General features: G+C 35.5%; 1 protein-coding gene across 1 annotated transcript in view; it reads left to right on the forward strand.

Moving 5' to 3' along the window:
* IL1RAPL1 (interleukin 1 receptor accessory protein like 1) overlaps positions 1-24,922 on the forward strand; it is a 314,390-nt gene that overhangs the window by 268,461 nt on the left and 21,007 nt on the right. Inside the window, exons 2-3 of the mRNA XM_036439706.2 lie at positions 433-565; positions 3,085-3,230. Coding sequence (XP_036295599.2) covers positions 433-565; positions 3,085-3,230 — 279 coding nt within the window. The remainder of the gene's footprint in view (positions 1-432; positions 566-3,084; positions 3,231-24,922) is intronic.

Here is a 24,922-nt window from a genome sequence, read left to right on the forward strand (position 1 = left end):
TTTACAAGTTCTTGAGTCGCTATAATTTCATTAAAAAGCTGTAAAGTCCAGTCACTGTGGTTCAGTGGTTGAGCATCAATCTGTGGATCAGGAGGTCACGGTTTGACTTTCGGTCAGGGCACATGCCCAGGTTGTGGCTCAGTCCATGCAGGGGACATGCAGGAGGCAGCCAATCAGCGACTTTCTCTCATCATTGATGTTTTTATCTTTCTTTCCCTCTTCCTTCCTCTCTGAAATATTTTTTAAATAATAAAAAACCATTAAAAACACATATTTTATAAATTTGACAACAGTTGAAAATACCTGAAAATATATTATTTTAAAAAGATTTTTTCATTCATTCAATGAAGTAATTACAATGTTACCTGCTAGCCTGTCTAAAATAAGAGTGTACAGATAATTTTATAACATGTCTATCACTTCTCTTGACAGGTGACTCAGCTAATCTAACCTGCAGAGCTTTCTTTGGGTACAGTGGAGATGTCAGTCCTTTAATTTATTGGATGAAAGGAGAAAAGTTTATTGAAGATCTGGATGAAAATCGAGTTTGGGAAAGTGACATTAGGTAAAATATTTTTTTTTCTTTTACCTTGTAGTCAAGATTAACATTTACTCTGTTGGTGTCAAGAAAGTAAGCTAAAATAAAATATTTGTTTTGTTTTGTTTTGTTTTACTATTATAATGAAAACATTGAGACATATATTGGCAAAGAGGCAAAACACTGTTAAGAGCCTATGAAATTGTAAAACATGAATGCCATTTGTAAATAATTTAAGAGAAATAAAAATTAGTTTTTCATTGAGGAGTGAACTGAATGTGAGACAGATCAAAATATAGAAAATGTGATATTGTGCCTTTTTTTTGTAAGAGCTTTTTTTAATTGTTAAGAGGAAATACTAACAAGGTAAAAGGATTCAACCAAACACAATCTCTGTCATTTTCTTTTATATGTTTTCATATTTGAGGCAGCAAGTAGACTATAAAGTACTTGGTAGGAATGATAAAGGATCATTAAATGTTTTAATTACCTTTTTAGCCTAACTTTAAGGTCTAAATATGAATATAGTGGGAGTGATAGAGAATAAGCACTCAAAATACCATCTATTTGAGGACATAATTCTTTTTAAAAATATATTTTATTGATTTTTTTTTACAGAGAGGAAGAGAGAGGGATAGAGAGTTAGAAACACCTATGAGAGAGAACCATCAATCAGCTGCCTCTTGCACATCCCCTACTGGGGATGTGCCTGCAACCAAGGTAATGCTCTTGACTGGAATCGAACCTGGGACCTTTCAGTCCGCAGGCCAAAGCTCTATCCACTGAGCCAAACCGGTTTTGGCTTGTGGACATAATTCTTAAGCCTCTTTTAAAAAATAATTTAAGTATTCAGGTATTCAGTTATGACTAAAATTATGCTTGGGCATAGATACTCATTTATTATTGATCTTAAAGAAAGGAGGAGGAGAGAGAGGGAGAGAACCATGAATATAAGAAAGAAACATCAGTCAGTTGCCTCTGGCACATGCCCCGACCCAGGATCAAACTTGCAACCTGGATATGTGACCTGACCTGGAATCAAACCTGACACCTCTTGGTGTATGGGACAAAGCTCCAACCAACTGAGCCATATGGGTCAGGACCATAGATATTGATTTTTAATCATAATGTACACAAACAAGGATAGTAATAATAATTACGTTAAGACTAAGTCCAGCTGAAACTGGTTTGCCTCAGTGGATAGAGCATCAGCCTATGGACTGAAAGGTCCCAGGTTCAATTCCAGTGCTGGATATGCAGGAGGCAGCTGATCAATGTTTCTCTCTCATCAATGTTTCTAACTCTATCTCTCTTCCTTCCTCTCTGTAAAAAATCAATAAAATATATATTATTTAAAAAAAAAGACTAATTCTAAATGCTGATCATTTGTAAACACTCTCCCATCTAAAGGTCACAACTTCTGGGAGTACATGAGCATTTATCAAAGATTCATCTTCTTGAAAGAGGACACTTTTAATAACAAGGGCTTTTAAACTTGATCAAAGGTATAAAGGAAAAAGTTTTTCAGCAAAATATAAAAACACATAAAACTGTCATCTAAGGTTATTTCTTCTAGGATTTTTTTCCCCTGGCAACAGCTACACAAGAATCTTATACTCCAACTGTGTTCTGAAATGCCCAGATGGGCAATCCTCCAATATGTACTACAGTGTTCCCCTGCCTTTTATCATTTACTCATACACTTTGAAATGCTAACGTTAAAGAAGAACAACAAATCTCCTCATTTCCCCCCTTTCCCTTTTTGTGGGTGGTCAGGGAATGTTCCAGAAAGGTATTATTCTTTAATTATGCATTAGAAAGTGTTGTGCAGAGATGAGTTGCCAGACAGATGGGAAGGTAAAGGAGGCTGAAACGCTTTGAACAGGGAAAGGAAGCTTTAACTCTGAAATTTTGCATTTGCTCAGAAAGATTGCTAAAATCTTCAACAGTGAGATTAGTGAACATTTACCATTAATTTTAAATGTCACAATGAAGCACTTCATCAGAATACTTTGTCTACATGTTTATAACTTCATATTTCTTTAAAAACAGGCAATTGATTTGTATAATTTTTAAAAAGGCCAGGTTGGAGGTTTCAACTGAAATGTCAATATACCTCAAAATTTTTCTATTCTTCCTTATTTTTTTATTAACCTGTATATAATTTGTCCTCTAGCCTAAAACATTAGACTATCTTATCTCACCTTTACATCATATTTCTTCTTAAAGGGAAAGCTATCCTAAACTTTTCTTCAAGGTCTCTCTCACCTCTTTATTATGACAGTGCGATTGTCCTGTTAAGAGAGATAATGAACTGCAACTTCATTAACATTTACAAAGACAAACTTACTCATTAGAAATGAGAAGGGCATGGTATGATTTTGTTAAAATAGCATAAATCCATAGCTCAATTTGAAGTAAAGATGCTGTAGGTATTTTCACATCAGATTTAGATTCATCTACTTTATTTTTTTTTATTTTTATTTTTTGTCGTGTATGTGTATGTTTGTGTGGGGTTTTTTGTTTCGTTTTGCTTTATATTTTAGAATTCTCAAGGAGCATCTTGGGGAACAGGAAGTTTCCATCTCATTAATTGTGGATTCTGTACAAGAAGGTGACTTGGGAAATTACTCTTGTTATGTTGAAAATGGAAATGGACGTCGGCATGCCAGCATTCTCCTTCACAAACGGGGTGAGTATATGAGTATAACCTTCTAAGCTTGAGTGGTCAACTGAACCTATAATGAGAGGGAAATAAGTGGGAACCAGAAAAAATAATGGTTTTTCTACATAAATTTATTCTAAATAAAATAATCACATTAACATTCAGTTTATCAAGGCAGATAACACAGTAGATGGGAGACTAGCTCAGACTCTAGAGCACATGTGTCAAACACAAGGCCCGTGGGCCAAATCCGTCCCGCCAGGCCTTCCAATGTGGCCCGCACCGCGCTGTCATCACTGCACTCCGCTGCGTTTCCATCACAATGACAGTTTATGACTGTTCAGTAAACCATTCGGCCCGCGATTTAGGCTGGATTTTAGATTTTGGTCCCTTCTCTGATTGAGTTCGACACCCCTACTCTAGAGTCAAATTTGGATTTATCTTTGCTTTAATACCAACTGTATAACCTTGGGCATGGTGTCTAACTTCCCTGTGCTTCAGTTTCCTGATACATGTCAACTCTTCACTGTGTTTTAAGATGAAGGAGACAAGAAGTAAAGACTTAGGCATAAAGCATATACAGAGGAAGTATTTAGTTAAATATAACTTATTAGTGTTAGAAAGAAGCAAATCAATGAAAAATAACTGACATAGTTTTTTTAAAAATATATCTTACTGACTTTTGTACAGAGAGGAAGGGAGAGGGAAAGAGAGTTAGAAACATCGATGAGAGAGAAACATCAATCAGCTGCCTCCTACACACTCCCTACTGGAGATGTGCCCACAACCAAGGTACATGCCCTTGACTGAATCAAACCTAGGACCCTTGACTCCACAGGCCGACGCTCTATCCACTGAGCCAAACTAGTTAGGGCTGAAGTAGTTTTAAATCCAAGATTGTGTTTCCTATTAGAGGGTGATTCCTTTAGTGTAAAAATATGTCCAATGGATTCCCCATTGTATTACTTATTGATATTTTTCTGCCTTGGATGACTTTTACATGTGCAATATCATCCCATGATTAATGACGACTCATTCATTGTGCATTAATGAATTACTATTCAACTATAATTTATTAACAATGATCAAGTAAGATAGATTGTAGATGATTGCAACATCTGCCTCACTAAATCTGGTCCCACAACAGTCCTAATGCCTTGTGTACAAGGTTAAAATATTATATATAAATATATTGAATTGTTTGAAATTAGTAATAATTATAAAATTTGATCCATTTTAATTGGTGAAAGGTTTCATATGCAAGAGAAAAATATTTTTCCATTTTATGCTAAGTGAAAACTCTCCAGTTTTTGCCACAGCTACACTTGTTGTTCTCTTACTCAGCAAATTCACAATGATTTTAAATTCAAAGTATATGTTTAATCCTAGACTTTTTGAGGTTTGAAAATAAAAAGAACATTAAAGACTATATCCCCCCACCTTATTGGGCAATAGAATCCCTTTGAATAATGTTACTTAAAACTATTAAAACAGACACCTTTGTTGTCAAGGTGACCGCAATATTAAAATACTCTACTTTGGAAGAATGTAAGGGAAAGGTAAACAGCAGTTAGCAATATGATTGTTTCTTTCTCCAGCCAACATATTTATTAAGTCAATGGAGGAATTTAGAGTAGAAATATATTATATATGTAAAAGAATAAAAATTGCTTCTCAGGGCTGGAAACACTTAAATGTTATGTAATTGAACTACTCCACAAAATCTTCCCAAGTTATCAAATAGCTTATACTGGATCATATTCCTTCTCAAGGAAGCCAATTCTATCTTTGGAAAGCCTAACTACTAGAAAAGCATCCCTATTTCACTGTCTGCCCCTTGAGTGCAGTTCTGGACTTTTATTTATTTATTTATTTATTTATTTATTTATATTTTATTGATTCTTCACAGAGAGGAAGGGAGAGGGACAGAGAGCTAGAAACATTGATGAGAGAGAAACATTGACCAGCTGCCACCTGCACACCCCTCACCAGGGATGTGCACACAACCAATGTACATGCCCTTGACCAGAATCGAACCTGGGACCTTTCAGTCCACAGGCCAACGTTCTATCCACTGAGCCAAACAGGTGTCGGCAAGCCCATTAAAAGTTTGATGACAGTCAACATGATTCTTCTGGATCTTTACTTTCCAAGATTCAACTTGGAAAAGTTGAATTTAGTCTTATTCACTCTTCCTTTGTATGTATAAATTACTTTCACCATCCTGACCATTGTCTTCAATAAGCTCTAATCAAAGAGTCTAAATTATTCCCCAATAAAGGAAGTAGTAGAGAGAATATGTAGGGCATAAATGAAAATCTGTTTACTTGAACAACTGGTATTTCATTTTGGGACAAGGTAGGAGTGACCGTTAAGTATTATAATAAGGAGAGAAGAAGAAAAATGAAATGTATCTAAGGAGGATGCAACTATTAAAGTTCTGTTCTTATAAACAGGCACATAGCCAGGAAAAGTTAAACACCAAGGCTTATTTTTAGCATGTGTGACCTAAGGTTAAGTTGCCCATAGCTAGAAAAACTTCCAGCACCACAAAACTAAATGGTTGAAGAGTCAAGGAAACTGAAAAAAAATTTTCACAATAATGTCTGACTACCTAAACATAAAGAGGAAAATTGTGGCCAATGTTAAAGCACCTTTCAATAGCTATATCTTCCACAATGTTTTACAAATTTCTATTTCTACCAACAGCATTTTATTCTTAGTAAAATAAAAGCATTAAGAAACCAAAAAATATCCTCCAAGGTCATATTCTAAAAGTTCCTCTGAAAGTTAGTGAGTGCCTTCTTTTTTTAAAAAAATATATTTTATTGATTTCAGAGAGAAAGGGAGAGAGAAAGAAAGAGATAGAAACATGAGTGATGAGAAAGAATCAACGAGCTGCCTCCTGCACACACCCTATTGGAAATCAAGCCCACAACCGGGCACTGAGCCACACCGGCCCTCCTATGCCTTCATTCTCATTCTAAGGGAGCTACAACAAATAAGTCATCAATTCACAAAGGCAACAACACATCCAAGGTCCTGTCCTTGAGAGATTTATAATTGTGTGGGATTGTTATCAGAGAAATGCGTGGATGGTCTTCTACTATTGCTGGTGGGAGTGAGGTTCATGGGGTACCACTGGGATAAGCATTTCCGGAGGCCCCCATGAGAGGATAGGATGTGGTAGAAAGCTTCATTTTTTGGAATTACATCCCTCAGGTGACAAAGTCCCATTTTCCTTAATCCAGTCCTGGAAGAGGTACAGCTAGGGATTAAGCAGAGGTAGAAGCAAAGCCAGTGTCCAGAGTGTCTCCGTTCCATGGTAGACCTGGGTCTGGTTTAGCATTAGGCTAGTTACAGTCTGTCAGCCCATTGTATATGAGATCCACATGGCTATGGGCCATATGGGAGAATATACAGGAGCCAGGAGAGCACCCCCCGACCCCCCTGCAACAAGAGTCCCAAGAGTCCCGAGAGAGAAAAAGAGAGAACGCCTTTGTTTAGGAGCTTAAGTATCTGAAATCTTCCCACTTGTAATTGGCCAAGCCTACTCTGGCCAATGACCTGATCCAAGGTGTGACTGACAGATGAGGACCTTCCCTGTTTCACCCAGGCTTTGCTGGGCATGCATCTAAACTGCAGCTTCCTTGAGAAGCTGCACAAATGTCATGTCTATAAACTGGCCTTCCCTTTGCTCCTTTCCTCTTATTAATAACCAGGTTTATTGCAACAGTATCAGAATGATCTAGCCCAACTATTTGTGGGGAAAAAAGATGATGTTGATTAACTTATGGTTTAACTTCAAGTTCACCAGCTCTGCAAGTTTCAAAAGGTTTGGGCACACACAGAGCATGTAAGCTAATAGTTTGGGGTTTTGATCACAGTGTCCCTGAAAGAGTCAAATTGCTGTCTTGCTAGCAATTAGGTCAATTATCATATGAGTTGCTATATTACTCACAAGACTAAAGCTGAGAGAAGGAACTGGAAGCTGTCACAATTAATCATATTTTACTGCCATTGATTCATAAATCCCTTAACTTATCGTACGGGCCTTCAAAGTCTTTCTTTTTAAGACCTCTCTAGAGAGGTATGTTAAAGCATTTGAAGAACACAGATTTTTTTTCAAACCACAAATTATCAGTTCTGACAGGTGAACTTGCCAGGACACATCTTTGCCAAAGTTACCTAAGCATTTTTCCCTCCACTATTACTTTTTCTTCAATATTGTTTATTAATAAAAGTGATTCTAGAGCCTTCCAATGAGTGGTATGGGTTCTTGGAGATTTTACTCACCTGTATTAAATGAGTCTTCCTAAATGAATAGAGGATACTGCAATAAATAATTCAGCTAGAACTAAGCTGGGTTAGATTCTGGACCAACCTTTTATCTAGTGGGGAAAAAAAAGGTGTAGTTCCACAAAAACTGGCTAAAAATTTACCAGAGAATTAAACCATTGAAAACTTTGCTTGAGAATATTCCAAGTTGTCTATTCCTGCAGAGAGGATACACATTTGGACAGTTAGGATTATGGTAAACCTTCAATATAGACATATTTCATATACTATACAAAGAACTAGGTGCAGTGAAAGAGAGACAAAGAATTCTTTAAATTGCATTGATATTACGCATTCCTAAGGGCCATTGGGCCATATTAGTCTTTGATTGTCCTGCCTCTTATTTCTCACCTTAGTCCTTGGCCTGACAAGCTTGAAAATTAGGCCCTGACTTTACAAAGTACCAAAGCACAGTTGATACATTCACTACTGTGTCAGTTCTTGTCCCACTATTGTTCATACGTTCCATATATAAGACTCTGAATATTTTACCCAGATGTGCTTGCTTTGGTTTCTAATAGTGGGGATCTAACTTGACTTGCATCAAACACTGATCTTCAGATTTCCTCCAAAACCCTAAGCTTTCCAATTCCCTCCATTTTTACAATTTCCGTTTCCCTGACACAAACAATTCCCCAGATGGAAACTGTTGGGGTTCAAAGTAGGCCAACCCAAAATATCCCATAATGACATATTGATTACTTTGAATTAAAGTCACTTAAGAAACTTCCAATGTAAGAATACTCTGACCTCTCTCTCTGCCCCTTCTTAAAACAGGAGATGAATCTCCCATGTGAATAGTGCCCACCCTGCATCTGAAGGCTAAGAGAGATATCCTTATCAGTTTAGGAATCCAGAACGAAAAGCTCACATAATTAAACCTTGGTGCCTCTTTATTTATTTATTGCCCAAGCTCAAACCTTGCTTAGATTTCTTACTAATGAATACTAACATTTTTTTTGTCCTGTCAATTCCTCAGAAGTTTATTATTCCTTAGTCTAAAAATATTAAAAGGTGCCCACTTCAATCATTTCTCTAAGCATTACTATGTTATCTTGAGCATCATTTATGATTTCCCATGCACACATATTAAATTGGCTTTTCTCCTCTTAATCTGGTCTTGTGTCAATTTTATTATTAATCTATCCATAAGAACTCAAGAAGGGCTATAGGGAAATTTTACCCTTCCTACCTAACAATACCCAGTAGGACTGGCTCTGGCTCAGGCCTGGCTGCTCTTATACACCCATCAGCCAGTCATAATTTCTTCTTCATTCTCTGTGGGTTTGGTCCATACTCTAACTGTGGCTGACATCAAAGTGTGGACATCATTATTATCGGGAGCAAAGCTGTTTAGTGGTTTAAGGGTATGAACTCTGGAGCAAGGTTATCTATTTAAAACCCAACTAGCTATGCTATCTTAGGCAAATTACTTAATTTCTGAGAGCCTCAAATTTCTCTTCTATAATATGGTGATGATGATGATAGTAATAATAATGACTTCCGGAAAGAGAAGCTCTGAGGATTAAATAAACTCATAAATGTCAATACAAATCACTATGGCTGGCACATGTTTAGTACCCAATAAATATTAGCAGGTAATACATGATTTCTCTGCCCCAACTACATGATATTCTGGGCAATGTAGGATGCAGTAATAATGTGTTTCATTAAAAAGTCCTCAAATCTAATTTATCTTTCATTAAAATGGTCTGCTTTACTTTCAGCAATTGTATTCAATTTGATTCTATATTTTACCTTTTGATAGATTTACTTTAGTTTGAGTGTACTGTCCTAGAGGAGATCTTCACTCATTTGTTCATGCAGCTAATGCTAATTATAAGAGTATGCAATGTGTCTGGCACTGATAATATTAAATGAATGGAAAACAAGAACCAATATATTTTGGAATGCTATCATCTACTTTTTAAAATTGCATTGATATTAAGCATTCCTAATATTGTGCTTGTAGGGAATGTTTGACTTTGAAACTGTCAAATTAAGGGGATGCTCATTATCTATCAATACTATTCTGAATAGTTATATTTAAATACATTGATTACAATAATATGGCAGTTCATTTATCATGAAGCAGTTTGGGAATTAGCAAATTATCTATCTAAGAGACTAGCACTAGTTAATAATGATAAACATCTAGATTTTCTCTATTCTCCCTCAAACTCATTTTAATTCTTGCACACAATAGTCTCTCCCCCTCCAAAGAAAGTAATCAATAGGAATTACAGTTGTTCAATAAACTCCCTAGGCCTCAGAATATCTTTAGTAATGCAATTAACAAGCACATCATTTAGGATGAATTGTTTTAAAGCCAGATGAATTTAGACCAGGTGGACTCCTTATCCCTTCTTCTAATGAATCTTTTTTGTAATATGTACCCCTATCCTTGTTAGTATTTACCTAGTGCATTTATTTACTGAGAGATATAGTAAGACCAAAGAACAATTTAAACCTCTCTCAGGACTCATCTTTGACATATTTAACCACTGGTTTCAGAAAATGGAAAGCCAAACTTTCTTAGATATCAAAATGTTCTCATTATCTATTGGTGGCATCTCCCTAGAAAGACAGTGACCCATTAAAAATGAAATAGGCATCCAGGAAATACTCAGTCATTGCTGTGGGGGAGAAAAATAATTTTCCCTTTACCCTTCTAGGTTCTTGGCTGAGATACCCCCTGTAATAAGAAGCCAGATTAACAGGGGGAAAAGATACAGAATTTCAATAGCGTGTAAACTTCCTGTATACAGGGGGGATACTCAGGGAAACTGAGTAACTTCTCTGAATGGCCCCTGCCACCACCTTCAATACCTTCAAGCTAAAAGCCAAGTATGATGTTGGGGTGGGGGGGTGCATTATGGGAGATTACCAGGAAAAGCACAATAAACAAAGAGGATAAGGTTGTTATGTAAACATAAGTTATTGCTTTCTCCAGTGATAAGTGTTTCTAGAAATTTAAAATCATTTTTCTCTTTCCAATACAGAGAAGGAGAAACCCTTCAAATGAAAAGTGTTTTTTTTAAATAAATGTAAATGTCTCTTACAAAAGAGTAATTTCTTGATTTTCAGAGCTTATCCTGTGTCTGCTGTTTCTTAAAAATAATCAGCCTAGCCGAAACCGGTTTGGCTCAGTGGTAGAGCATCGGTCTGCGGACTGAAAGGTCCCAGGTTCGATTCCGGTCGAGGGCATGTACATTGGTTGCGGGTGCATCCCCAGTAGGGGGGGTGCAAGAGGCAGCTGGTCGATGTTTCTCTCTCTCAATGTTTCTAGCTCTCTATCTCTCTCCCTTTCTCTCTGTTAAAAATCAATAAAATATATTTAAAAAAATAAAAAAATAATCAGCCTAAAATAATCCTTATGCCAAAAAGGCATATTTTTGGATGGTATATTCTGCTCCCCTTTATAGCTTATGCATTGCCAAAATATTAAGGAACTTGAGTTATGTTGCTGCAGCATCTGCAAATCAGAGCCATCAGGTTTAACAATTTTTTTCCTTGGATGAGATCAGACATTTTGTATTCAAATTTTTCTTCTGTCCTATAGCAGTTTTCTTACTTCTCTATTCTCCAGTTGTACAAGACATCTAAATAGCTTGCCCAAATATTTGTTCTTGTTAACTAAATGCCAAAAAAAAAGAATAATACCTGGAGGCTATTATAAATCCAGGAGCACATACTGTCCACTACTAGTTATTTCATATATTTCAGTCATTTGATTGCCACCAAAACTACCAATGGAAACTGAACTTTTCAGCTATTTCCTTAGACATGCAATATATGATTTAAGTGAACTTAACTCCAACTTACTTACTTTTTACCTCTACACTGGGATATCTTTTCAAAGGTCTGTTGATTGTAGGTTTTTGTTTTTTTTTTCTGATCAGCTACAGTAAGGAGATCTATTATGTAGCATAGTTTTGCATTTTAGTAATTTTGGTCATTCAATTTTATTCAGTGTGGACTAGAATATCCAAGCAGCATCTTTGTTAGGAAAAAAGAACCACTGGTTGGTGATAATTAGCTTATTTCTCAATTATTAATTAACCACTGGTCACTGATAATTAGCTTACTTCTCAAGTAATAATTAACAAGGGGATTATCCTGGACAAAACCCAGATTGGGAGCCAAGAATGATAAGCCCTTCAGTTTTTATCATTCTTGGTGAACTAATCCAGTGGACCAAAGCTCTTAGTATTTAATTATACACTGGCATAGCTATTGGAAGTTCTTTATTTGCTCTGTTGTATTTTTAGCTTATTTTCTCAACTAAATGTAAATTCTTGATAAAGATCTTTAACTGGTACCTTTTCTTATATGTTTTATTATACATAACCCGCTGCGGTGAGTGGGATGATTAAGTGTATTCTGAGTAAAATGAACTTTGCAGCAGAATTTCTCAATCTTGTCACTATTGAGGTTTGTGGCCAGATAGTTATTTGTTTTGGGGTAATTCAATGTGTTGTCCTAGACATTGTAGAATGTTTAGCAGCATTCCTCGCCTCTACCCATTAGACGCCAAAATTACCTTTACCAGTTGTGACAAATATTATCTTAAAAATTGTGAAATGTCCCTAGGAAACAACATTGTCAGCAGTTGAGAACCAGTGACCTTTAGTACGGATATCAGAAGGATGAATATTTTAATCTTGAAAACCCTTCAAGATTATATCAGATGTAATTGGAAGTACAAGAGAATGGGTGCTTGTTATGCCATGGGAAATGATGAATAGTTTCCTCTTGAAGAGTCAACTAGAAGTCACTAGAGCAATGCTTCACAATCTTTTTGTTGTTACTGCAAACTTTTCAATACACACAAATCACCTAGGGAGTTTGTTAAAAAGGATTCAAATTCAATAGTCTGGGGTGAGACTCAAGACTTTAATTTCAAACAAGTTCCTTATTTGTGCTGACAGTGTTGGTCTGTGGACCACAATTGGCATGCCAAGGTCTTTGACTGGACAATAGATCCTCTAATAAACTTGACAGTATCTATTAGGTAATAATAGGTAAAGAGCAACTAGCTCTCTTGAGTTCACTGTTTCTATGACAGAGAAATGAAGGAGGGAGGAGTAAAACCAGTCACTGGGACTAATTCCAACTAATTGCCTCATTCTTCTTACATGGTCAACACTTTTGAACCTATTTGAACATTGCCCTCATACTCTTAATGAGGTTAGTTGCCTCATGTATTCAAAGAAATCGTGCTTTATAGAACACATTTGCTACTCAGATGTCTGAGGGGGCACTCTCTTCAAGTATTAAATAATTAACCTTTTAAATGAAGAGAACTCTCATTGTTGGACATAGTTCTTATATAATTCTCTTTTTTAAAAAAGGAAATCTGCCTGACCAGTGTGGCACAGTGGTTGAGCATCAACCTATGAGCCAGGAAGTCACGGTTCATTTCCTGCTCATGGCATGTGCCTGGGTTGTGGGCTCAATCCCCCAATAGGGGACGTTCAGGAGGCAGCCCATCAATGATCCTCTCTCATCATTGATGTTTCTATCTCTTCCTCTCCTTTCTTCTGTAAAATCAATACAAATATATTTTTAAAAAATAAAAAAGGAAATCCACTTAGAAATGGTTCAACAACATATATATGGACATATATTTCAGCCTATGCGAATAGCAATTACCAAGGAGGAACAAGATATACGATGGGCAGTAAATACTGCTAATTTCCTCTTTTGAATATTTATATTCAGCTAAATTTCAATTATGCATAGTAAGGAAGTGCTGGCATAGTATGAGAAAGGCACTGCCACATATTATTAATCAACAATATGACAGCAAGGAGACAAAGAAAAAATAACACCCTAATACCAACTGTATAAATAGTATGTGTTCAAAAGTTCAATTCATTTTATTTTTTTAAGTATAGTTGGCATACAATCTTATTTTTGGTTATGTTAGTTTCAGATGTGTAATATAGTGATTCAACATTTTGTTAACATAAGAAAACAACAACATTCAAACCTGTAAAAAAAATTTGAGAGTTTATTTGAGCCAAATTGTAGACAATTGCTAGGAAGCAAAATTTCAATGTATTGAGACAGTGCTCCTGAGAATGGCAGTTTTGCCCCTTGTTTTATACATTGCCATCAAAAGAGATGTGAGTTACATGAAACTATTGGTGATAGATTAGAGAGGAGGGAGAAAGCAAAGCAGGGAAACTGCTGGGATTGGATAAAAAGTAAAATGTTAGACAAGTGCTTCTTTTACATAAGTGGGTAAGCATAGTTAGCAGTAAACAATTAACAGGATAACAACAACAATGAGGGAACCTGTAGTCTTAGCCAGGGTGCCAGGTCTATGCCCTGAGGGGTCCAGAAAAAGGGAAGTTACAAGTTGCCCTGACATTCCACAGGTCTGTTATCATAGATGCAAAAAGACAATAGGCTCCATAAAGATGAAAGTTGATCTTTGTTAGGGAAGATACTGACCTAGGCCCTAGGACATGACTACTCACTGTAAACTGCTTTTTAATTAAAGGTTTTAATGACAGACCATCCTTTGTGATTACTTTAAGTCTCTTGAGCTTGTAAGGCTGCCACCATGCAGGCCTTTCCTGAGTTAGTCAGGTTAGCATGTGGCCCCTTTTCGTCCACAAAATTTTTATACACAGTGTGATCTCACTACTGATTCTATTTATTATCTGTGATCATGTAAACTTATCATAATATTATTAACTATATTTGCATTCTCCTTTTCAACTATTTTCCACTTCTCATCTGTCTAGTATCTAATAACAGAAGTTATAAAACACAAGTAAACTTAAGGTGAGGATAGAGGGAATCCATTGGAACTCACATCTTTCTGTGTTGGAAAATGACAGACAGGCAGTTTAAAAAATAATAATTCAGTTTAAGGTATTTGCAAGAAGCCCACCAATATCATATAGCACACATTTCCATATATGTGATCAGAGATCATAGACAGGATAGCATATTCATGGCCAAACACACCAGTTATTATTCCTTCTCAGAACTGCCTTCATCCTAGGTCAAAATAACTTATTGACTGATGATGTTTCATAAGCCATTCAAAATCTCAATCCACTGCCTGCTGCTTAGTGATGATTCATATAATGTTGTTGTATAAAAAGCAACAAATCATTCCCATTCACCAAATATACTTTGAGTGCCAGCTATGGGCAAAGCATTGGGTTAGGTGTCCTACTGCCTGAGGGATGTCTACCACCATCCTGGGGCATTAAGGTAACATTATTTGGAAAAGGGAGATGGCTGTGCATTTTTATGGTTGTGAATTCCTGTAGTCAGTTGAGAAATGGCACAACTGGGTCATGAAATGCAAGGAATAACTTTTAATAAGAAGTTTCTGTATATTGAACTTTGACAATCAGGTCAGTAAGTGAGAAATTACACATGACAGATAAAAACTTCTAACTACTCTCTCAGGTCATACACTAGGGAAGAAATGTGTTGATTTCCAATAAATTACTATGGTAACATATTAGATGTTATTGTTGAGAATTGCATTTTCCATCTATAAGAAATATGTTAGCTATTTGTCTCTATTTTTAGGGCACATATACTATTTTCAGCATGTGTTCTATGAAAAATGATAAATCTGTAGGTTGATTTCTCTAAATTATAAGTAGACATTTAAATGCTATTAAAGTTTATTTTATTTCTAGTTCACAAAATATCCAGTGGTATGTTTAAGGAAGCACACAAAGGTAGTTTTTAAAGCCACCCAAGAATTATTTTACCATGAATTCAAATTTGATATGAATGAGGATTGAGTGAAAAGAAACTGTGAATTGTGAAGAAGAAAAACCAGTTAGTTACATGAAAGTGTTTTATTTTTTAGTATTTACCTGTTTGTGACCTAAGGAAATCTCTTCATGCCATTGTCCTTCATTTTTATCATTTGTAAATTAATTGCCCTTAAGTTCCAGAGCAGAAATCCCATAAGAACATATCAAACCCTGGGTGACTGATGTTATATACTAGAGGCTCAGTGCACAAAATTCATGCTTGTGGGAGGAGGTCCCTCAGCCCAGCCTACACCCTCTCCAATGGGGGAATCCTTGAGGGATCAGGCCTAAACTGGCAGTCATACATCCCTCTCACAATCCTGGACCACTGGCTCCTAATTGCCCCTAACTGCCCCCCCCCTGCCAGCCTGATCACCCCTCACTGCCTCTGCATATTGACCTAATTGCCCCTAACTTAAGGTGACCAGACGTCCCGCTTTTGGTGGGACAGTCCCAATTTTTAACAATTTGTCCCACGCCCTGTGGCATTTTTAAAAAGTCCCAATTTTTGGAAAGAATCTTTCCTGCTAGCCTAATTGCCCCCATCTGCCCCCCCCACCAGCCTGGTCGTCCCCAACTGCACTGCTCTACCAACCTGATCGCGCCCAACTGATCACCCTGATGGCCTGGTCGCCCCACACAGCCTGCTTGTTCAGTCATTTGGTCATCCCTCACTAACCCCTCCTGCTGGCCTGGATGCCCCATGCAGCCTGCTGGTTAGTCATTTGGTCATCCTTCACTAACCCCCCTGACAGCCTGGTTGTAGGAAGCCATCTTGTGAGGGTGTGAGCATCAATTTGCATATTACCTCTTTATTATATAGATTCTAGAGTTTACAGATTCTAGTTTTGTGTCATTGTACCTCATTTTGCAAATCTTCAAAGTGAAATAAAGCAGTTGCTCTTTCTAAGGATTTTCTTACAGTTGTGTTTGTAAAATTGCCTGGGATCTTTAGATGAGAAGTTCTTATAACTGCACAATAGAAATTACAATTCTTTGCCCTAGCCAGTTTGGCTCAGTGGATAGAGCATCAGCCTGTGGACTGAAAGGTCCCAGGTTCGATTCTGGTCAAGGGTACATACCTTGGTTGTGGGCACATCCCCAGTGGGAGGTGTACAGGAGGCAGCTAATCGATGTTTCTCTCTCATCAATGTTTCTGACTCTCTATCCCTCTCCCTTCCTCTCTGTAAAAAATCAACAAAATATATTTTTAAAAATAAATTACAATTCTTTAAGATATGCGAATGAAGTTAAAAATACTGACTGGTCAGTGGGGGAAAAAGAGGCATATGTACTACTATTTGTAATACCTGAAACAATAAAAAAAAATTTTTAAAGTACTGACTGGTAATGCTTGTCAAATTCATGGAAACTAAAATGGAAGAGGCCATTATCAAAGCTTAAAAGAATGGCTCACATAAATTGCCTGACTTAAATCAGTTTGGAATTCTAGTATGTAATGTAAAATGAGTATGATTTGAACACTCATTGTTGTTATCCCACAGTTTCAAGGTAATGAATCACAAATGCTTGAGTGCACTTTTAATTTTCCCCAAACAAATGTGTCTATATTGTATAAATATCTCAATATTGAAAATAGCTTAAAGGAATATATTAAAGATACCAAAATTGCATGCCATATTGGCTGTCTTCGTATGTAAACTGCTATCACTGGCAACTCAGTAGTCACATAAAAATTGATATTATTAAAATATATTTTCAACTGTTGAGTAGTCACATACCAGTTTAGTTTCCTCATCTGTAAAACACAATTTAACTAAATCAAATTTGAAATCCACATTTTCTCTAAAACAGGATTATGTTTTAACCTACTTTTACAGTAACTACTTGTAAAAACTATTGCCAATATGATTATTTATATGGAAAAAAGTAGCATAGTGGTATTAAATAATTCCTGCTGGACTTGCCTTGCTGACCTAGGCATCTATAAATGACAGTTGGATAAATAGATATGTGAATGAAAAATTAATTTGGCTCAAGAGTTTACCATGACTCTTAGCAAAAACACAGATTGTAAACCACCTTGGGCAATTCTATTCCTAACTGCCCAGAGTAAAAGGAAAAATATAAGCTATTTTGTAGTATTAGTATTTAAAGATATACATCACTTCCCTCAGTTAAAAATACTTGAAAACCTAATATATTCAAGAGCTGTATGAAATTTTAACTAAAGTAATAATAGTGGTTATGTCTCAGAGCAATGTGATTCCATGTGATTTTTAATTTATTCTTCATATCCTTATATGATTTTTCAAATTCTTTACAATAAGCATGTTTTGTAGGGCAGGAAAAAAAAGGTGAGAAAAAATAATTCTATTTTTGTAGAGCCACTGAAATTTTTTAAAACTCTTCCAGGAAACCTATTACTATTCTGTTTGCAATAAAATCAAGTTATTTGCACATTTTAAAAAATATATTAAAAGCTATTTGCTTGGATATACAATCTTGTTCCTGTGTTATGTCTGTCTATATTAGAAAATAATGCATTTAAGGAGACACCTTTACTTCTACATTATTCTCTCAAGCCACTGCTAATTTTCATCCACCAAAAATCAGTACACAGAGTGAGATGATAACATAACGCCTTATTCTTTGTGAAACAGGGCTCTGTTGTTGCCATTTTGGTAAAGACAATTTATTATTAAGGATAGACCCTTCATATATGTATCCCAGCTACACAGGCCACTAAAATGTATGTCACCCACTTTATTCTTAACTTTGTAATTGCTTAAAGAGCCATTTACTGTTCCATTGGGTGGAATCAAGAAATGGTAGTTCTGCTAGTGGTAGCTCCCAAAATATGCCTATTTCTTCACAGAGTATTAATGGAAAAGAAAAAGAAAATAAAGTCTTAACTTATATATCTTTACAAAAATGAGAAAGGAAAGTGGCTAACTTACCACAATTTTCCTCAGCATTTTTATGTTTTCAGAAAACAGAGAGTGATCAAAAAGATTCAAGAGAGATAAGAAATAGATTCTTCTATTACATCCACTGAAGGAAATGAGCCAGCATATGGTTTGATTATTGTTTTTTGTCTTAATAGTCTCTAGCTCTGTGGAATCACTAAGATATTGAATAAAAGTTGTCTCATGAGAGATACAGCTTTTGCCAAAAACATTTTATTCCAATGCTTTCAATACTAAGTAAATGTGTTAAAACCCTAATGGAGGGAAATTATAATAATAACATAAAATTCTGGAGTTCACCAAAGCATTCTATTTTGTACATTGCAAAAGCAATCTGTTTTTATGTGTTTAAAATATTGTATAAATCTATTTTCAACCATGGAATGTACTACAAAACACCTTGGTTTTTTTGTTTGTTTTTTTGTTTGTTTGTTTGTTTGGTTTTTTTTAGAAGTGTTCAATGTTTCTGTAGAAAATATGGCTTCTTCTGTTGGTTATCTAAGCAGTCCAGATGTTCTGGGTTCTCTGGCCAATCCAAAGTGTTCCCAATAGAAGACCAGACGGTTCTAACTGTGACATTATATCCTCTGGTGAAGGGCTGCTTTCAGGATAAACACTGCAGCCCTTAACAAAAGGCAATGCCACCTTCACTCTGACAGTTTTCTCTCAAGAGATGTTTTGTAACATTCCATCTGTGCCTGTCTATTTGTATGACATGTCCAGAAGGAAATTCCTAGTGGAGGGAAAGCAAATACTTTTCCTTTAAAGAGAAGTTTGACACCTTGATATACAATAGCCCTGTCTTCTAAGCTGGTCACCTGAGGCCCATTTGGCTCATCATTATAGCATTCTCTTCCTTCTTTGTCTGGTTTCTCCCCATCAAACTCAGTTTTATAAGATCAAACAGGAAGGAGGCTTCCTGTGAATGCCTTGTATGTTTGTACGTGTGTAAATACATAATGTCTGTGTACACCCTACTGCTTTTATAGTCTAAAGGGGAAATGTTTCAGCAATAGAGCTCTGTGTTAGTAATACCAAATTGTACATTTATAAAATATGTCAACTTTTCACTAGAGATAATCATTGTCCTATTTTTCTGACATGATTTTGGGAACCTGGCTTAACTGATACCATGAGTCATTCAAATACTTATTGACAAGGTATATGCTGGTTGCTTTGAAAAGGAAAAAACAAAAAACAGCCTTAGCCAGTTTGACTCAGTGGATAGAGCGTCAGCCCTCAGACTAAAAGGTCCCTGGTTCAATTTTGATCAAGGGCACGTACCTCAGTTGCAGGCACTATTCCTTTCCAGGTCAGGCACATGGGTTGGGCACATGAGGGAGGCAAGCAATCGATGTGTCTCGTTCACATCGATGCTTCTCTCTCTGCCTCTCTCCCTCCCTTCTACTCTCTCTAAAAATCAATGGAAAAATATCCTTGGGTGAGAATTAACAAACAAACAAAAAAAAAGGAAAAAAACATAAACAATATATTCTAGCTAAGAAATCACAACATGAATTTGCGTACCATCACTCATCATGACATACATTTGCTTTTCCTGTGCTTCACACCAAACTACTTGCCAAAAATCCTTTGCAGCCACTGTGGTACATTGTACCAATGTCTGACCCTATCTCTCAAATCCTCAAACAGAAACAGGAACACACACAAACAACACCAAAGTTGCTCGCTCACCTATGATTATGATACTTAGAGTAAAACATTTTTTACACCCACATAAAAGGCCTAGCAGAGTGACATTTCAGAGCACAATTAGGAGTAACTTTTATTATTTTGTTCTAAAGCATTGCTTGCATGATTGACTCTGCAATTAGACATGGTCTCCTTTAAGGCAAGAAGCATATTTAATTTGTCATTTTATCACTAGAACTTAAAACACTATACTTGGCACTTATAAAACCAAAAGAAATTGAATAAATGAATGAAAAGAAAAAATGAATAGCACTATCCAAGATATAAAACAATAGATGATTTATTTCTAAATGCCAATAACAAACTTTCCTAGTTCTATAACACTCTAATGTCATTGTATTTATGAATGAAAGAATATTTCTTTATCAATACTTTGAAGTTGCCCGTTTTTCTATAGAATGAAGTTATATTACTAAATCAATGGGCTGCATATTAATAATTAATTATACCTCATTAGTTGCTTGAACCTCTTGGCTGCCTGTAAAGAGATATTTTTGAAATTGTTGAAAGGGGTTATATAAAAATCTAACTTTTCATTAGAAAAATTGAGTTTGTTTTTTAATCATCCAATTATTCACTTAGTTAACAAATATTCATTGAGCACCTATTATGTGTCAGGTAGTTTTCAAGGCATTTAGGTCAGTAAAAAATGTGAACAAAATAGACCCAAAATTTTCCTGATGAAATTTATTTTTTTAAATATGTGTTTATTGCCTTAGCTGGTTTGGTTCAGTGGTTGAGCATTGACCTGCAGATTGAAGGGTTCTGGATTCAATTCCTGATCAGGGCACATACCTGGATTATGGGCTCAATCCCCAGTAGGGGGTGTGCAGGAGGCAGCCAACCTATAATTATTTCTCATCATTGATGTTTCTGTTGCTCTCTCCCTCTTTCTTCCTCTCTGAAATCAACCCAGGCATGTGCCCTGATCAAGGACCAAACCATGACTTCCTGGTTCATAGATCAGTGCTCAACCACTGAACCACACCATCTGGGCTCCCAGGTGAAATTTAAATTTCAGTGGGATGGTATAGGCAACAATAATAAACTTATTAATAAAAATTAAATGTAAAATATAGTGATAAATGCTATAGAAAAAATAGAAAAAGAAAAGTGGAAAAATAATCCAAGGTTAGGACATCTTTCTGGAAGATTAAACTGAAGGCTTCGTACAGATTACTCTAGAATAGCTGTAAATAATAAAATTTTAATTCAAAAGTAATCAACCCAAAATGCACTCTAATTACAATAACACTTTCAATAATGTGATCTTACCTTTTGACCTGTCTTTTATTTTCTAACTTTTTATTTTGAAAAACAACCTGCAGACATTACAGAAAAACTTCAAAAAAATAGTATAATAGATTTCTACCTATCCTTTCCAATTAGAACTGCCAATTATTAACATTTTGCCACATTTGCCTTATCTCTCTTCATCTAAGTAGATAAATGAAAATATAGAACAGCACTCTGTATAGCAAGGCATAATACATATTATTGCTGAACCACATGAGAGTAAATTACAGACATCATGACTAATTTCTTCAATGTGAATTTCCTAAAAACAAGGATATTTTCTTACAAACTCAGAGTATACTTATCAAGTTCAGGAAAATTGAAAATAATAGAGTGCTATTATCTATTATATAGTCTATTTTCACATTTCAAAGATTAACCCAATAATATCCTTTATACCATCTTGCCCATTCAGGGTTAGACATTGCATTTAGTTGTCATGTCTTCTTGGTCCCTTTTAATCTGGGATGGTCCCTCAGCCTTTCATCTTTCATGATATTGACATTTTTCAAGAGCAGAAATCATTTTTTTTTTTTTTTGTAGAATGTCCCTTAGTTTGAGTTTACCTATTTCATCCATTTTTTTTTATATTTACTTTTTCCTGGCTGGAATACTACATAGATGATATTTTTTGCCTTTTCAATGCATCACATGAGGAGGTACATGATGCCAATTTTCCTGATTACTGGTGAAGCCGATTTTTGTCACTCCCTTAAGATGGTGTTCCATTTCCCCTTAATTATTTTTTTTTATTGTTTGAAAGTATTACAGATGCCCCCTTTGTTGTTTCTTTCCCATTGACCTCCTCCACCCTGCACCAGCCCTTCCCAGGCCTTCACCACTCTATTGTCTGTGTTCATATATGCATGTGGGATCACTGGGTCAAATGGGAGTTTCATTTTTAATTTTTTGAGGAAACTCCATACTATTTTCCACAGTGACTGGACCAGTCTGCATTCCCACCAGCAGTGCCTGAGGGTTTCTTTTTCTCCACATCCTCGCCAGCACTTGTCATTTGTTGATTTGTCGAGATAGCCATTCTGACAGGTGTGAGGTGATGCCTCATTGTTCTTTTAATTTGTATCTCTTGGATAGTTAGTGATTTTGAGCATTTTTTCATGTTTCTTGGTCTTCTGTATGTCCACTTTGGAGAAGTACCTATTTAGGTCCTTTGTCAATTCATTAATGGGATTGTTTGTCTTCATTTTAAGTTGCATGAGTTCTTTATATATTTTGCTAATTAACCCTTTATTGGATGTATCATTGACAAATATGTTCTCCCATGCAGTGGGCTCTCTTTTCACTTTGTTGATGGTTTCTTTTTCTGTGCTGGAGCTTTTTATTTTGATGTAGTCCCATTTGTTTATTTTCTTCTTAGTTTCCTTTGCCCTAGAAGTATCTGTAAACATATTGCTCCAAGAGATTTCTGATATTTTGCTGCCTAAGGCTTCTTCTAAGACTTGTATGGTTTCACATCTTACATTTAAGTATTTTATCCATTTTGAGTTTATGAGTTTATTCTTGGTGTAAGTTGGTGGTCTTTCTCTTTTTTATTTATTTTTTATTTTTTGCATGTACCTGTCCAATTTTCCCAGCACCATTTATTGAAGACACTGTTTTACTCCATTCTATGCTCTTGCCTCCTTTGTCAAATATGAATTGAGAATAATGGCTCAGGTCGATTTCTGGGTTATCTGTTCTGTTCCATTGATCTATATGCCTGTTCTTTTGCTAGCACCAGACTGTTTTGAGTACAGTGGCTTTGTAGTATATCTTGATATCTGGTATTGTGATTCCTCCAATTTTGTTCTTTCTCAAGATTGCTGCGGCTATTAGGGCTTCTTTTTGGTTCTATACAAATTTTGTACTGTTTGTTGTAGATCTGGGAAATATGCCATTGGTATTTTAATAAGGATTGCATTGAATCTATAAATTGCTTTGGGCAGTATGGACATTTTAATGATGTTGATTCTACCAATCCATGAACATGGTATATTCTTTCATTTGTTTATATCTTCTATATAATAATCAGTGGGAAGGTACTTTAAGATCTTGTAAATATCCAGTCTCATCAATCTTTCACCCAATAATTTTAGCCCCTGTTGATAACTCCTGCCTGAATCAATTACTAGGAAGGCATAAAAATTGTGATTTCTAACTCTATCATTCCTTTTTTATTTACCAATTGACATCCTACTCTAAGGAAGAGCTTTTCTCTTTCTTAATTCATAATTAGTATAAACTCATGGATTCATATTTTATTCAAGTACAGTCTTATTCATTTTAACTTGTCAACCTGTCTTTTAATACATACCACTTATGAGTATTTTCTGCTTTATAGGAAAAACAAAATAAATCACCCTTCTTATCTGGTTGGAAAGAGCAAAAACACATTCCAAGGGTAGGCTCTAGCAAATTGTAAAGTGAATAATGCAGCCCAGCTGGTTCAGTGGTCAATCGTCAACCTATAAACCAGGAGGTCATAGTTTGATTCCTAGTCAAGGAACATGCCAGGATTGTAGGCTCAACCCCCAGTATAGGGTATGCAGGAGGCAGTCTATCAATGATTCTCTCTCATCATTAATGTTTCTATCTCTCCCTCCCTCTTCCTTCCTCTCTGAAATCAATAAAAATATATTTTAAAAATAGAGAATGATGCATTTTTTTTCTTTAGTATTTCATTTTATTTTTATTTTTTAATAGTTTATTAACATGTAACAATTCAGTTCTAAGGGATTGTGGGAGCTTAGTCGAATGAAGCCTTAATGAGGGATTCTACCAAATGACCATATGTGCATTCTTGATTGGCAGTAATTTAAAGTTAATTTGATACTTTGGCTGAAAACTTCTTTCTAAAATTGCAAAGTATATATCTTTGAAGGTAATCTTTTGCCCAAATGTTTAATTTAATTCACCAATCAAGCTTCTACATTCAGAGACCATTATTATTATTATCATTGTTATTAGGTATACTCTGCCTTGTTCCAAAAAGCACTTTTGCAAGAGCAAAATTGCTATATTTACATACTAGTTTGTACCTTCCCAAAACATTTTCTTGCTATTATGTGAATAGCAATTCTGCTTCTTAATGTGTTACCAAAAAAATTATAACTACTTCTAAATTGCATTGATGTATTGTAGAATTGAGTTTAACATCTTTGTAAGCTGAATGTAATAATTCTCCTGCCAGGAACAAATAAGTTATACTGCTCCAGAGAAATAAATATGCATATGAATTTATGTGGATAGATAAATCCTTATAAAGTTAATCTCTTTATAACACAATGAAAGAAGAGGAAATGTACTTGGTGAAGCTAATGAATACACTGGGATCATTATATTGTCTATCATGCATTTTCCCCACAAACTTGCATTTTGCTGCATATAAATCAGAGCAGAGCATTTTATATAATGAATGTGGCAATTTTAGCATGAGCTATATAAGAATAAGCTACCTAAAATATTTAGTCATACTTTAAACAAGATTATATATATCAGTAGACAGAGAGATACAAAATGAAAACTTTAAGTGAAGAGTTCAAAAATACATATAAATTTTGATTTAACTTGTTAGCATCTTTACCTCTTCAAAGATACTTAGCAGAAACTGTTTGCACACAATAACACCATATACAATAAAAAA

This window comes from Pipistrellus kuhlii, unplaced genomic scaffold, assembly GCF_014108245.1.
Source record: "Pipistrellus kuhlii isolate mPipKuh1 unplaced genomic scaffold, mPipKuh1.p scaffold_m20_p_16, whole genome shotgun sequence".
NCBI classification, from domain to species: Eukaryota; Metazoa; Chordata; class Mammalia; order Chiroptera; family Vespertilionidae; genus Pipistrellus; species Pipistrellus kuhlii.